We start from the raw sequence: 16,540 nt of genomic DNA, 5'->3' as shown, positions 1-16,540 counted from the left end.
TTTCTCCATTAATTGGTGGCTTTAGTTAGTAGACTCTTTTATTCTTTTCAGTGAACCACTCACTAGAGTGGGACAAAGGCATGGAGGGAGACCCAAAGGGGATCTTAGGAGGTGTGTGTTACTCAGGGTAATCCTCTCCCTGTTAGATTATTACTAGTGTAGTAATATGGTCAACTGGCCCTGATGGAAACTGCAACTGGCCCCTTTTCTGGGGTGCCAGGTTGGAGGAGGGTCCTTCCATCATCCTCTCCCACAGCATCTTGTGGTCCCACTCAGGACCCCACAATCTATTCCTGAATAAGGAATTCTGGCTTTGGCGCATTGTGAGCTGCTAACCTCAGGTGAACAATACAAATGGCCCATTCTCCTTTTCTTCTCCACCACTCAACTATTGATTGACAAAGATGTGAAATGGAGACAAGCAAAATTAAAGAAAGTGCAGTAGCTGTTGGGCACAGAGAGACAAATTAGCAATAGGACCACTGTTAATGGAGATGCCCAGGAAAGGACTAAAGATGTGCAGAGTCAATTGTTAGCATTGCTATACTTGTACCCGTGTGTGTATGTGTGTGTGTTTTCGTGGAACAGTTGTCCATCATCCTAGATAGCAGAGTTAAATAGTTAGACCTGCTGGGCTCAAAGCCAGCCAGTAATTTGGGTTAGGCCAAATTATGGTGTGTTCTTGTGTGGTATATGAGGAGAAAGTGATCCCAAATAACTGTTCCATGCGTTTGTGTATCTGATGTTTTCGGTAGTGCAGCAACTGCTCTTTTTTACCTCCCCCTTGGATGCGGGCTATCTGATGCAAAGAAAGTGAATGATGGCTAGTTGTGAAGGGGAAAGCATTCTGCCATATCCTCAGGAATGGTGCAAAGGTCACACTCCCACTTGGGGATGGTTAGTTCTGGGAGGGATTTCTGTGTCATAATGAGGCACAATCCTTCCTGGACTTTCTTGTAAGACTTTGCTGCTTGACCCGTCCTCCATTGTGGGCTTGTGCCTGAATGGTATAATCTAGTGCTCTCTCAGGCTAGGCAGGAAATGTGTGGGCCAGAGGGAACCTGGCAACAGAGTATAAAGTGAGTGATAGGTTATACGAGATATAAGAATCGCTTTCACTGAGTCATTATTGTGGAAGATTGAGAATACTGTAGAGAGATTCACTGAGGGCCTGATTCTGCTACCCATATTCACTGCAGGATTGCTTGTGGAGTGAGGTACTTCTCAGCACAAGAGTAGCAGGATCTGGTCCATATCTGTCTTAGGGAAAGCCTGAATCTCTGACTTCAGAAGTGTTCAGCAACTGTTTAAAAAATGGCAAGACTATAATAATGTTTTAAAATTCATTATTGAACCTGCACAGCCTGAAATAGGAATACTTTGCAGAATACCAGCATCTTTCGGTATTCATTTTATTACCATGAGCAAACCCTTTCTCGTCAGGAGCTAATCTCTCTCCTTTTGTCAATCCACTGTCTGCACTCCAGTGCCATACCTAGGGAAGAGTGAAGAACTGCAACAGCACTGCTCTTCAGAGCTCTTCACAGCTCCCTCTCTTCCTCCCTCAGACATCCCCCCCTCCCAAAAATAACAGAAAATAGGCAGAACTTGAAGCCAATCAAAATTCTTGGAAAATGTTCTCTTTCCAGAACTTCTCAAGTGGATCGATGGTGGAGTTTTTAAATTTCCCTACTGGCACTTATGATCTTGGCATGTGTCGTGTTAGCTCACGTTGGTGAATTGATTTCTGTTTTGTAGCTCTTGATAAGCTTTCTTTGTTTAAAGTGAGGATTGAGGTAACTCTACTAGTCTGCCTGATCAGGAGAAGAGTTGTTTTCAAAGTGCTGTATGTCACTTGACATAACCCACTGTGACAGCTATAATCCAGTGTGACATGCCCCAGTGGGGGGCCTCTCCTGGAGAAAATTGAAGGAAATGCCCTGAAATTGCTTATTCATGGTCAGACAACTTCATGTTTGGAGTGAAAGCAAAGGATTTTGTCAACATTCAACCTAGAGATAATGACCCTGTGCATCTCTCCCAGATATACAGCATTATGAATGTATAAGGAAGAAGTAGGCAATATCTAGTCAAATATGTAGAATACTGAGCCTGCTACCATCTCTTTTTTTTAAGTCTATTAAAAGTTTATGGTCTTTTACACACTATATGGGGGCCAATACAATTCTGATGTCTCATCCTAATGGCAAAGACTATAATGGGACTGGGAGATGCGATAAATGCAACTACCTTCTCCTTCTGCCAGGTTTAATATGCTTAGCCTCTTGTGGTCTTCCTTGAAGTCAAGCCATGACCCCTTGCTACTAGAGAGAAATATATATTATTACTTGCAAGAAGTGCTCTTCACTTACATGAAGGTCACACAGCAGTTTGGCTTTCCCATGGAACTCTGTGCAGAAAGCCAACCAAAAATGCCAACCAGAGTTCTCAACTCCCAATAGCTCTGTAGCAAAATTGTTTTGCTAATGTTTAGGAACAGGTTTAATACAGTTCCTGAGCCATAGATTTTGTGGAATGTCTGTATGGGTGGCCTGGATATTGGTTTCTAAAGTCATTCCAGATAGACTCTTAGTTCTAACTTATTCACACTTTTGGATCATGATTCTGACTCCATCAAAATGGTTACAGTACTTCTGTGGGTAGCGTCACAGAATCAGCCAATGCGAAGTGTTCCAAGCTATTCTGAAACTGATTTGAATCGCCCTATCCTTTATTCGTCATTTATATTCACAACCAATCTTTGATTAAAATAAGCATTTTCCCCTCCCACAGATAATCTGTGTGTGCATGCACATGTGCATGTGAATGTGTGTCGAACACAGGAATTTAGGAATTACCATACTAGATTAGACCCATGCTCCATCTAGTCCAACATTCTGTCTTTTACAGTGTCCAGCACTGAAAGCTCCAGAGGAAGGGGCAAGACACCCTCACAGTAGGCAGTTGTGAGGGTAATCTGCCCTCCCCCCATGAAGGTATCACCCTAATCCCTAGTGGTTTAGAAATTGGTTTAACATGCACACATTCAAAATCCAGATTCCTTTAGACTGAATCAAGTTTTGTCTGTGTTCCAGTGATAGGATCAAAATAACATAGCTCTTTCCAATCTCATTAACATAAAGGTAACATGCATTTATGCTGACATTGGTAATATTTCAACTTTTTAACTGAATACCTAAATCCCCATTGACAGTCTCAAGTTTGAACTTTTTTTCTGTCCTCTAGGTAAATGGTGGGAGCATTTTTCCTGTAATATTCACAATGTGGAGAATTCCTGCCAGTCAAACACTTAGTGTGTTTGCTGTTTTCCCCCTGCCTTCAGTATGTGGCAGTATAGATAAATAGATACTAGCCCAGTGTCCTGTTTTCTGAGACTGGCCAATGCCAGGTGACCCAGAGGGAATGAACAGAACAGGGAATCAAGTGATCCATCCATTGCCCATTCCCAGCTTCTGGCAAACAGAAGCTAGGGACACTTCGGAGCATGGCTTTGCATCCCTGCCGATCCTGGCTAATAGCCATTGGTGGACATATCCTACTATCCTATATTAGTATAGGAACTAAGATCACCTTGTGATGACAAGTATCGGAAGGGTAGCCGTGTTAGTCTGGATCTGTAAAAAGCAACAAAGAGTCCTGTGGCACCTTATAGACTAACAGATATATTGGAGCATAAGCTTTCGTGGGTGAATACCCACTTCATCAGATGTATGTTGACAAAGTGGGTATTCACCCATGAAAGCTTATGCTCCAATATATCTGTTAGTCTATAAGGTGCCATAGGACTCTTTGTTGCTCTTGTCAAGGCAGACATGAGCTGAACTTTAATTTGACTACTCAGTCTTTAATGTGTCATGCTTCATGAGGAGCCTGAGTGTTGGCCAAAATCTGGACCAGAACCACTGTAAGATTTCATCTGATTCAATCGATTATTTGGTATTGAAATGGGAGTTTCACTGCCCAGGTAAACAGTTCTGTCCTCTTTGTGCACCCTAAACTCCCACTGAAGTTGGGATAAGGGTGTAAGGTCTGCCAATAATACTCTGCACAGATATAATCCATTTCTCCAAAAAGCATTGATAGGCATAAAAAAGTCTCATGGCATCCCTCTGAGGTAGGTAGCATTGCACCATTTTATGATTGGGAAAACCAAAGCTCAAAGATGTAAAGCGAGTTCCCAAGGTTACAGGAAATCCATTGCAGACCCAGAATTAGAATCCAAATCATTTAACTTCCATTTCTCTGCCCCAAGATCATCTTTCCCATGTGTTCAGTGGAATAAGTGTGTCAGTTTCACTTCTAATTTTAAGCATATATCATTATATTACTTTAATGTTTACGGTAGTTAATTTGTCTTCAACATTTGTACTATAACCATCATGAAATAAACAGCATATGTTTCTTGTATTCTTTCTCAGACTGCTATATTTTTTTCTACCAGGTGAAAATATTATTCTTGCCTCTATTTCATCCACATCTAGGGTATTCTGTTTATTGTACCATATCATGATATCTCCCTAGTTGCATATTACTTCTCCACTGGCTCATTCTGTCTTTGGCAAACACTTCACTCAAAACATTGTTTTCATCTGTACAGATATCTTTTGTATACTATAGGTTCTTCATCCTGTACTTATATTCTCCATGATAAAGCCCCAAATCTGGTATTCCGTTTTTTGTGTGTCCCTTAGTTTTTATCAGATGCTGTCTGCCTGTGTGTGTTTTAACCTGGTGTGTTTCAGTTCTTCCTGAAGAAGGTATATTTCTGTGTTCTTCAGAGCTGCTGGTTTCATTTGCCATCTGAGTGACTGCACACTAGCTTTCACTTTCAAAACACTTCTGCTGGTGTGCTGTAATGCAGCTTTTGGTTTGGTCTGCCTGATGTCTAGTGAGATTTTATGTATCCTTGGCTTTAGAAGTTGTTTTTTTAACGGGGGAGGTGAGAGTGAGGTCACCTGTTCATCAGCATCTGAGTTACATTCTGCCATAGAAATGTTCCTGTTTTCCCTCCTTCTCTTCTCTCCCTTTTATAATAATTACAAAAAGCCATTTTAGCCAAACAAATTGCTGGTAGATTTCTGAGGGATATTGTACTCCTCTGCCCTGTCACCTACAGGGAGGGTTCAGCCCGATCCAGGAACGTTGGCTAGGTAGCGTCAGGAAACATGCATTGCCATTGCCCCTGCACATTTGTTCTATGGCTCAATAAGGGAATTCAGTTCTCCAGGGGTCTCCCTCTAGCACCTTTCACTAGTGGTACATTTTAAGACTTCAAAAATAATAATAATCACAACTCAAACTGTTGCAAAATGAAAAGGCATTTTTATTTTGCACCCCTTTATGAGAAGCCAAACCATTCACAGATTGTTTAACCTCACACCATTAACTTTTTGAGCCTTCCCGGCCTCCAGTATTCACATAATGATAGCTTTATAGTTGCCCAGCATAGCGTCCCATAGTTTCCAAACCAGATTGTCTGATCCTGTGAACAACTGGAGTGCCAGGCCTTGTTCCAGTCAATCCCAAGATCTTTACTGTGCTGGTATTAACTCTACAGAGTCACCGGCATCATCCCAGTGAGGGCAGAATTTGGGTATGTAGGAGGAAAGGGCTGTCAGTCTCATTCTTTTTCCTGTCCCATTACCAGCTGTAACTATGACAACACTCAGTTGGATGTGGTAGGGAAGGGAGAGTTCACTAGCATCTGGGTACCTGCTTAAACTTGGTGTTTATTAACTTTCCTTTCATTTTTTTTCCATAGTGGAGTGTTTTCTGCTCACCAGACTTTAAAAAGGTATTTATTGGATACAGTTGTCTCCTGTTTGTGTATCTCATCACATTAGGTACATCATGTATAGAAAAAAAAGTTGCTTAAATGATGTGAGAAGATAAATGGCTAGGTTTTTTATTCTCTTTTGTAGAAATTGTTTTAAATGCAAGGAAAATTGAATATACAGTTAAACTATTTTAAAATGCATAATTTTTAATAAAATGTAAAACTAAAGACTAAAAGTCAACCAACCAAACCAAACTACTATTTGTTGTAAACAGGTGCATCAACAAAACCAAAAACCTGCACAACCCAAAATAGATTCCGTTCTTCGTTGTCCTTGCCCCTTTTACATCTTAAAAATCAACCCATTTGGGGGAGAAAATGGCAGCATCCAGCTTTATTTAGGATAGCCACCTTTAGGGCTAGTGTGCACTCAGTGTTTGTACCAATTTAACTATATCTGTTTAGAAGTGGTGTAACCCCCTAATGTGGACACAGGGATGCTGGCATAAAGGTACTTATATCAGTGTGGCTTATTTATAAGCACTTTTATATATATATAACTGCACACACTGAAGAGTTGCCTTAATTTAACTGGATTGGTTTCTAAACCAATATAGTTAAATTGCTATAAATATTATGTCTAAATAAGCCCTTACTGACACTGAATAGTACCTTAGGGACGGATTATGAAAGGCACAAAGGTTCACGCTCAGGCACAAAGGTTCACACTCTCCTAGGGTCCCAGATACTACAGCTGCTCTATCTGTTGCAGTGTTGTGTCAACACTAACATTATTAACCTCGATTTTTAGAACTCAGCAATAAAAGTTAGCTCAGCGTAAACTTGGCAGCCCGAGGTAACTAATATTCAGAGTGATTATCATTATTATTAATTATTATTATTTATTATTAAGCTACATGATTCCCATTAGCATTATTGCAAATCACATGAACAAATCCCTGATCATCATGCTAAGCATTGGCTTAGCTGGGTGTCTTAACTCCCCGCATGCCTTCTGCAAATCTCCCACTTGCAGTCCCACCAAAATGAAGGAGGCCGTTTTTGGAGTAAATGTGTTACTCTACATGTGGCCACTCTACAATCTGGCCTGTAGTTTTCATTCTTAGGGCTAGATCCTGCAAATGGATCTCCCATGGGCAGAGCCCTTCACCCCTATGTAGCCCCACTGTATTCACCCATATGCTGCAGACACTATGCAGATTGTAGAGTAAATGTTCTGCATAATGATCAGGGATTCATTCATGTGATTCCCACTAACACTAATAGGAATCACAAGCTTAATATCTTATCCTCATGCTGAATATTAGCTATCCCTGCCTGCCAAGTTTCTGCCAAGAGCCAAATTTTATTGCAGAGTTCTAAAATTCTGAAAATAGAGGTTAGTAATGTAACTGCTAATACAGCATTGGAACAGGTGAACCGGCTGGAGTATCTGTAACCCTAGTAGCGTGAACTCTGGAGTTTAGTCACTTATCCTTGACTACCTTGTTAGCTAAATAGGCATTTGATTTTGGGTTAGATTAGGCTGTGCCTGATCCCTCCAAAATACTTCAATTCCCAGAGTGTGTTGATCTGTAAAATAATTATTGCTGCCATTCTTGTAGCCTCTTACATTAACTAAAGCTGCGTGCTTGAGACGTGAGGTGGTGTAGATCAGCAGAGACACTAGCCAAAGATATGTTGATTGTATGAGGAGGTGGGACAAATAATGTGCTTGAGAACACCCCTTCCTTTTTACTTCTTAATTGCATGCTTTAAAACAGAGGGAGAGCCCCCTCTGTTCTCCCTCACCTGGGGAAGCAACACTCCTTCTTAGATGGCATGGGAAGAGCTTCCCTGCCTGTTACAATCTATTTTAACCACTGCCTGTGTTCTTTGCAAGCTGTTCCCCAGAGCTCTTTAGAAAGGAAGGTAATCATGGGATATTCTCTCCCAATTCTCTTCTCTGCTTTGCTCCTGTCTGTCTGACAGACACACAGTAGTTCTGCTGGTGTGATTCAGACTACAGCTTGGGCAAATGTATCCCCTGCAACCACCACCCAAAACCCAGAGCCAGCTGCTTAATGAAGCAGACAGCCTCTGTAGCTCTTGTGTGTGAATTCATAGACCTCGAGGGTTTCCTTGTCTGTCTCTTCTCCCCACGTGCTCTCCGCACTCCCTCATTACAGAATGCATGCTCTAGGGCTGGCAGGCTGGCTGAGCGACAGTCTGTCAAGCGTGCTGATCTGGAGGACCCTGGTTCATAGCATTCTCATTGTCACTGACGAGGCTAGAATTCTCATTCCTAGGTAGAGTGGTGAGCTTCACAATGCCATGATCAGCAGGAAAGAGATGTCTCCAGCAAGGATTTCAGTGGCTTTGGCTGAATCTAGCACCGGCTTCAGGGTGATTAGCTGCTGAAGGCCAGTTTGTAATAAGGGACAGAGATGTGTTTGTGTAGGAAACAAAGGTCATGGCTTTATTAACAATAACATAATTCCATATAGTCAAAAGCTCTTATCTGATCTGCACTAGTGACCTGCTGAGACAGCAGAGCCCCATTGCAGGTCACAGCCAAAGCTGCCATGACACTGTTCCCCCTTCACCCTGTGGCTTAGGCTCCAACCTGGCCACCTGCTTGAGGCACTGTGGCCTTCTCACAGGTCACAACCAAATCTGTTTAGGTACTTCAGACCTCACCTCAGGTCACGGACAACTCTCCTGAAGTATAGCTTCAGCGTACCTGCATGTAGACCTGGCAATCCCGTAAAAGCCTTGCTTCATATACCATGGAGTAAAGTGCAGACTGAATTAGGGAAGGCTTCAAGTGTCCATTGAAAAAGGCACTGCTGTTGCATCATTCACTGTGTGGCATGCGGCAGATTAGGCAATGGCTCTTTGTGTAGAAAAGACTTCCATGGACTCTGTTCCTCTGGCACAAACCCAGTAATAGAAAATATGACTCACATGTATCTAAATTAGGAGCATTATCTGATGTTAACTGTATGTTTGTCTGTTTTAGACTATTTGAGAAATATTAAAGGAATAAAAACATGCATCATAATTCATATGCATGAGGGGACAGAGTTACGGTTGCAAAGCTCATCTCCCACCCACAGCCTTGCAGCAAATGCAGCTGTCACTTGTAGAGAAGCTGTGTGAGTTGCTTAATGATTCTCTCTCTGCCACAGTCACCTCTTCAGCAGCCTCCAAGCAACTAGCTCTCGTTACCTGCCCTGACTAATGAGACCTGGAGAAGCAGGTCTTTGTCTATGATAGAACAAAGATACAAGAGTTTCTCTGACTTCTAGCTTTAATCAAAACTCATTGAAGTTACTCTTTCGTTGCCTCCAGTGGGCTTTGGATTGGGCCACTGTGCATGAGGAGCACCTGTACTTGAACTTTGGTCCCTTCTACTGCGTTCACCTGCTCCTGCACCTCCATAGTGGTTGCTCTGCCTTACTTTCCTTTGACATGCTAGCCGCTTCTGCTGCAAGCAGAGCCTCTGTTGGAATGATGATCTCAAAATCCTGTTAAGAAAATTTCACTCTTCAGTTAACCAGATATCATCAACCCAGTGATTAAGTGATTGTTACTGGATAGGCCTGATAGGAACACAATGGTTGCCTTCCCATGATGCACCTGGAAACTCCTGGAGGTATTGGTAAACAAGGAAAGCCATTTTCATCCTGGGCTCTATATTGCAGATCCTAAGAACTTTGATAAAGGGGGGCAATGGGGTCATCAGCAGGTTGGGATTGGACCCAATTTGTAATAGATCCTCAGCTAGTCGAGAAGGCTAGTACTGCTACATGACTTAGAAAAGCATGACATTGAGTAGGCTGCAAGGAGGAATTAAAAGAACCTCCCTTGCACCCATGGTCTCTCTCCTAGGCAGCTTACTGGGGGGAAATCCAGTCAGCTCATGGATCCATTGACCGAACCAATTCCAACCCCACAGTTGTCCAAGTTGGGACACTGGGCCCCTGACACAGCGAACTGTGGCTTTAGCTGGGGTGCTGTTCCTGTTCCTGGCTAATTCATCCAACAGATTCATCCTTCCCTAGGTGTTTGCAGCAAAGTTCTGCTTTCTCAGTGAATGACAACTGAACATGTGTTAGAGAGTGCATGGGGATGAAAGAGTATCTATTTTACCCACTCCCCATACTGCACTACAGATGCTAGACGGCACAACCTATATCTGATGGCGTACAATGGTTATTAATCTCTCAGTTCCATAGTGTTGGAGTCATTGCACCCTGTGTATCTGGCCTCTTTGATACTGAGGCTGGATTTCACATATTGAAGGGGAGAGAGTCCTTGAGGCTGAGGAGAGTGATGAAAAGTGCCATAGCAGACAGGAAGAGAAGAGAAAGAAGGTCCCTGGGAAGTTGTCTCTGTTGTCAGGGAGGGTGGCAGGAGAGTTCCATAACTGGGGAGCATTTGGGGCAGGCAGGGCGTTAAGAAGGATTTGTTGTGAGAGGGTGTTTGGGGGTCAGAAAGGGAGGCAAGAAAGGGTCTTGGCAATTAAAAAAGCTTCTCTGAGGTGAAACTACCAGATGAGAGTGTGGAGGAAGAGGGATTAGTTGGGCTGGCTGGGTAATAGTTAAAATAGCTTCTACCGTGTGGCAGCAGCCATTTTAAATATCCCAAATCCAACCTTTGTTTCTTTAGAAAGATACATGTGGCAAAAATGCTGGATGAATGTGTGAATCAAATCCAGACTAGATTAATCACATTGATAATTGTCATGGATTTCTTATGATTGCTTTCTTTGTTTTTCTAGATGATTGGGGTAGAGCTGGACAAATTTTTTCAGACAAAACATTTTTTGGCAAAATAATAATAATAATAATGCAGATTTGGTGACCCTGAGATATTTTGTGAATTTGTGTTGGTTTTGCCAAATTTGTTTTTTGAGGGAACCCCACAAGCTTAAAAAAATCTGACAAATTGAAGTGTTTCATTTTGACATGTTTGAAACAAAATGACTTTTTATTTTGAAATTTTCTTTAATTTTTTTAAAAAAATCAAATTTTAAATGGTTGAAATCAAAGCAAAACTTTTTGATTTCTATCATAATGAAACATTTATTCAATCTGAAATTAATTTTTCTGTGCTGAAAAATTTTAAAAATACATTTTCAGGTTGAGCCCAAACCATTAAATATTTTTTTTGGTGGAAGAGGGGGAATTGTCAGCAAACCAAACAATCCATTATTCTTAAATATCTACACTGGTGTATGGAATGAAGATGGTAGGGAATTCACATATTCATCATGGGCCCAGATGCATCAGCTGTACAGAACCAGCAGTGCAGAGCCCATGATCCACTTGGGCTCTGCAGCCATGGAAGCTGATGCCGGGGATGCAATCTCTGTTGAAAAGGCCAGTAGTACTTACACAGCTGGCTAACTCTCCCTCCCCAGGGCCAAATTATTCTGCCTGGGGAGGGAGAGTTATACAAGACTCTGACAATTTTTGACTGTATAATGACTGGAGATTATGAATTCACAGTTTAATGTGTTGCTTGGAAACTGAATACAGTACCAATTTGCAGAATCCTTATGGAGAACCTCTCTCTTCCTGGGGAAGTGGGTTTGGGCACACAGAGACAATGAGAAGAGGGGGGAAAAGTGTGACTTTCCCAAAGTCATCTTAGTTTGCAGATAAAATCTGCTAACTGGGTTTGAAAAATCTCAGATAACATTTCACATTTTTATCAGACTTTACATCTTCATGGCATTCAGTAATTAACCAGTGCAACACTCAGGTCTGGGAGGTGAGTACTATTCATTCCATTTTACAGATGGGTAAAATGAGGCAGAGAGGTCAAATGACTTCGCCAACCCATCGAGGGAACCAAGAGCAAAGTTCAAAAGCTCCTGGTTCCCAGTCTTATGCTGTAACTATTAGACCATGCTGCCTTTCAGCATAGCTGAATGCCTCAGATAAATCAAAATGTGGAGTCCACAGGTAAGGCAGGTCTATTGGACCCCTCCCAGTTGATACTTCTCTGCTTTTGGCAGAATTCCTGAAGCCTTGCCTTTAAACACTGTGTTCTGGTTAAACATTCCAGCATCAGGAAAGCAGATTTTGGCTGATGCTGCAACGTCATTCCTGCCAGTGTTGATTATTTGAATAAGATCATTGCAGGGCAGTATGGCATGGCTTTCAGGATATTATTCAGCTGCAGAGGTACTTACTATGGGTGCGGGGTGGTCTGAGAGAACAAGCAACCGGGTTCTTTCCAGGACTTTTATCCCTTTAATGATCAAATATAAAACATTCAGAAATTCTTACTATGTATTTACTTACTAATATAAAGGAATAGCCTGTTGACCGATCTTTGTTTCTACTCAACAGCCTCCTCCTCAGATATATGATAAACAGCTGGATGAAAGAGAACATACGATTGAGGAATGGAAAGGTAATCTCAGTTTAAAGATATATGGTATATGAACCAAATTTGTTCTCCGATGTAGCAGTACAAATCCAGAATAACTTCTTTGAAGTCAGTTTAGCCCTGTGTACTGAAACTTTGTTGGTAAATATAGAAGAGGCTTCTAGAGTTACACCTGTAGTCTCCAAAGGATTTAAAAACACCACCAGTAGGTAGTATATTTGATCTTTGAACAAATTCTGTTTTACAGTAGGTTATAGCCTGATAGGGTGAAACTTCTGCCCTATGCAAGGGACCAGCACAAGGTCTTAAATAGGGTTTAAAGTGGTACATAAAGCCTCAAGTTGGTCCCACTGCATACAGGTGAATTTCATCCCAAAGGATGCTCTACAACTTTAACCAACCCTGGGATTCAGTTCATTCGCTGCTGAAATATAGCCATCTCGGGTTTGGAGAATCACAGTTGTTTTAACAGTACCCTAACGCTATACAACAATTCAGGGCAGGAAATGGAAAGGAATTCCATATTAATTTGAAACCACGTGGCATTGCTCATCAGGGGCCTAATTTTGTTATTTTTACTTCTATTGAGTAGTGCCTTATTGTATGAATAGATGCATTGATTTAATGGGGGCTACTTGTGTGACATGAGTAAGGATGACAGAAATAGGCCTGTATATTATAGTCATTATTGCCTGATACACCAGGTACTGTTTAGCAAAGACCATAGGGCCAGATTCTGATACTCAGTGAAGTCAAGGAGACTGTTCGGGGAATAAGGTACTATTCAACAGGGGTAAGGTGTCAGAATCTGGCCCATGATAAACAGAATTAAACTGATTGTGCCAGCCCTATTTCTGGATAATGCAATTTAAGGCAGCTTAGCTATTATAGTCTCCTATATATGTCTAAAAAGCACACACACAAAAAGCAAAGTTAGAGCGGAAAGACTTGCTAAAGATCAAATAGGCAAAATGAGATTGTGGAAGGCTGGTAGAATGCTCTTAAACTTTCTTCCTCTCAAATAGGAGAAAAGAGGGCTAAGTGTGAGAAATAAAAAGAAACAAGCAAAAACAAATGGGAAATGGTTACACAGGCAGCAAGCAGGCATGGAAAAATGTTGGTTTAATGCTTGCATTCTTTTATTACATAAGCATCTGGAAAGGTTTAGCTTCATTCCCAGTTTTAAAGACTGGCTCATGCGGCCAGTGTCAAATCATTATAATGCACTGCATACATGTTTGAAAACTCCCTAGTATGTTTGTGGCTTAATTTTGGTACACAGAAAGAAGAGTCTTATATTACCTTAATTCAGCACACTGAGTTTGCTGTGCTCAAGTCTATTTTGCAGTGCCAGATGTGGAATGTGAGCCCAGTTACAACAGTCGTGTTCCTTTCACTGTTACTGAAGTGATAGAAGACATGCCAAAACTGCCTGACTGGCTCCAGCAGCAGGAACAAGGATGGGGGGAATAATTGGTGGGAGAGAGAAGAGAGACAGAGTGACTGATTTAGCAGTTTATAACATTAAGTTGTTCATGGGCACAAGAACTAGCTACTTTCATAACTGCATCAATTGTCTCTCACAGAATTGATCTACAAGGAAGTAATGAATTCTGAAGAAAAAACTAAAAATGGAGTAGTTAAAGGACAGCCTTCTCCTTCAGGTACTCAACCCCAATGAATAACCTTAATGTGTGTTCCACAGCAGCATAGAGAGGCTGCAGTTATGTATCTTAAGCTGGAAATGTATTCTACAATTTAGTGCTTATAATAAGTTGTTTTATTAACTGAACTCCAGTGTCACTTTAATCTTTCAAAATAGGCTGCTTAGATTCCATGCGAGTTTCGAGGTTATTTTGGAGATTTCTTCATGCTGAACTCATCTTCTCAGCAGCACTGGCATTTCTAAGGACTATACAAACTCAATAGTAGTACAGTGTTGAAATGGAGATATGGAATGGTTAATATTTTCAGAACCACCAGGAAAAAGAATATCAGTGATGGCACATTACATTTCTAAATGAGCAAAACCTACTGAAGTAAATCTGTCTGTGCCCATTTACTCTAGCACAGAATTTGGCCCTATGTCCACAAAAGTACACTGCACAAGTGTACTATTTGGACCTACTACTGTAATTTATCCTTTTAGAAGCTCTGATAATGTTAAAACGCTTTATTTGAAATATTGATTGAGACTGGGTAAGCAAATAGACTAGAAGGGCCATATTTTCACATAAGGATCCCTAAGCTGCCTCCACAAAATACATATGCTCAAAATGAGCAAAATCCACATGCATGCAAACAGGCATTTGTATACCAACAGTGATTGTGTACACAAACGGGTAACTGTGGAGACATACATTTTTAGACAAACATTAGGCATCCAGATTTAAAATATCTGCATCCCTGTAGGAATGTATCTGTGCATGAAACAACCTTCAATACATTCTAATTATTAATTGCACTGTTCTCCACTTCGATTTCTTGTGAGTAGATATTCACTGTTCAATTTGGAAAAGTCATATTTAATCAAAAGGTTCTTAACGTTTGATGTGTCCCTATGTGTTTACTGTTTTGCACTGAGCATGTTCCTGTCATCTTTCATCTTGCCAATGTTCATATAAACTAATCCAATGTGACACCATGGGATGCACCATTACTCAGCGATGGAACTAGGGGAAACATGATGGAAGTGTGATAAGTCAATACAGTGCTGACTGGCAATATTAGGGCTTTGGTATTGCATCTTGATTTCCGCTACAAGAAAAAAGATATGAAAGGCAATCAATGTGTTGCTGCAGAGTAGCTGGTGAAGTACATTACAGGCAGATTTGAGGTAGGCAATTATTGTACTATCACTGAAAAAATAAATCTGAGGGGAACCATTGTGTTCCTATCAGCCTGAGAGTGCCTGGGAACTCCCTGCCTTCTTTGCTGTGCTCTTCCACAAAGAACATGCTAGGAGATTGCTTAGATTTCTCTACCAGGAGTATCTTATTAAAATGAAGAGCACTTTCTCCTATCTTTTAATTATGCTAATCCTTCCTGAAAATACTGTCTGTTCTCACATATAAGCCAAACTTTCTGCCTATATATCAACAAGTGAACAAACCGAGTTGGGGTTCACAAGATTGAAGATAAGCAGCTACAAGATTGTGCTCTAAATTATGCTGGAGTGGAATGACCTTTGCCCTCCAGTTCCTGTTTAGCTGTACTGTATATTGGCCACAATTTAGGACCTACCCCAAACAGCAGAAGTGGGGTGAAAAAAAAAGGGAGAATCAAAACAGAGTTTTTATTTTGTTTGTTTGTTTGCTTTGGGGGTGTGTATACATTCTAATTCACCTAAAATAATGTGTATACCCAGGACTCCAGCATGTAGGTGGTCAGTTTTTAGAGGTCACTTGCTGCCCACAATCCAGCAGTGTTCTTGTGCCATTAACCCCTGCAGCTAACCTGTGCCATGGTTAGGGCAGAGACTCAGAAACTGTACCTAGCTCCCTGACGGTGTGGGCCTAATTTTCACATGGTCCCAAGACTTGGCTATATACATCTGCTTGTGTGAGTAAAACGGGTATTTTGAAAGTGGCTATTTATGCACAAAAATCAGCAGGTAGCTAGATGCACTATTGCATTATTTCCAAATACCTATTTTCCTACAGGAATATGGCTTTTGTATATACAAAAAGATACACGTGCTGTTTTGAAAAGCAAGATTAGAGGGCCTGAACTTTATGATGCCTAGCTGGAGATCTGTCCTTGTTTTTCCTCCCCACCCCACCCCAGCCTAAAGTTTAGAAAAGTCCTCTCATGCCCAGTTATCTGGAATATGCATTTTAAATATTTTGCCATTAATTAGAATCCAGAGTTCAACCTTTGCAGTGTTTCCTTTAATTACTGAAGAATAATCTAAATGTTTAGTCTCTGAATTAATTTCAAATAGATTTGATACTTGCAATATACACCAGGTGGCACTATTTTAAGAACAAAAATGTAGAGATGGTGGGGATAGATACTTCTAGTGTTCAGTTCACAAAGCCAGGCTGTCCGTCAGTTCAGGCATGCTCTATTAGTACATCTATAAATGGAGTGACTTTTTAGATGGAATACTTTAGAGTATTAGCATTTTTTGTTTTTAATAGAAAGTGAATGGTCAATATTTGAGCATAATCTATTCACTAATGGTCATTTGTGACTGGGGCATGAACCTCCTGATGATGCTAACCAAAGCATCATTAGAAATAAAAAAATAGCTGCTGGTTATCAAGATGTTTGTTTCTGTTAGATCCTAGTTCTCAGGTCCCTTTTCTGAAGTAATTTGACAAAATATAAATAAAG

At 41.0% G+C, this 16,540-nt stretch overlaps 1 protein-coding gene across 12 annotated transcripts in view; it reads left to right on the top strand.

Moving 5' to 3' along the window:
* MAPK10 (mitogen-activated protein kinase 10) overlaps positions 1 to 16,540 on the top strand; it is a 260,373-nt gene that overhangs the window by 234,966 nt on the left and 8,867 nt on the right. For 10 of the 12 annotated variants that reach the window (XM_032800211.2, XM_032800209.2, XM_075066124.1 and 7 more), the window contains 3 exons: positions 5,783 to 5,815; positions 12,163 to 12,226; positions 13,789 to 13,866. In XM_032800211.2, coding sequence (XP_032656102.1) covers positions 5,783 to 5,815; positions 12,163 to 12,226; positions 13,789 to 13,866 — 175 coding nt within the window. The remainder of the gene's footprint in view (positions 1 to 5,782; positions 5,816 to 12,162; positions 12,227 to 13,788; positions 13,867 to 16,540) is intronic. The other 2 variants (XM_075066125.1, XM_032800213.2) reach the window with 1 other exon arrangement.

Source organism: Chelonoidis abingdonii, chromosome 5 (assembly GCF_003597395.2).
Source record: "Chelonoidis abingdonii isolate Lonesome George chromosome 5, CheloAbing_2.0, whole genome shotgun sequence".
Lineage (NCBI taxonomy): Eukaryota > Metazoa > Chordata > Testudines > Testudinidae > Chelonoidis > Chelonoidis abingdonii.
This window is presented reverse-complemented; position numbering and strand designations above follow the sequence as displayed.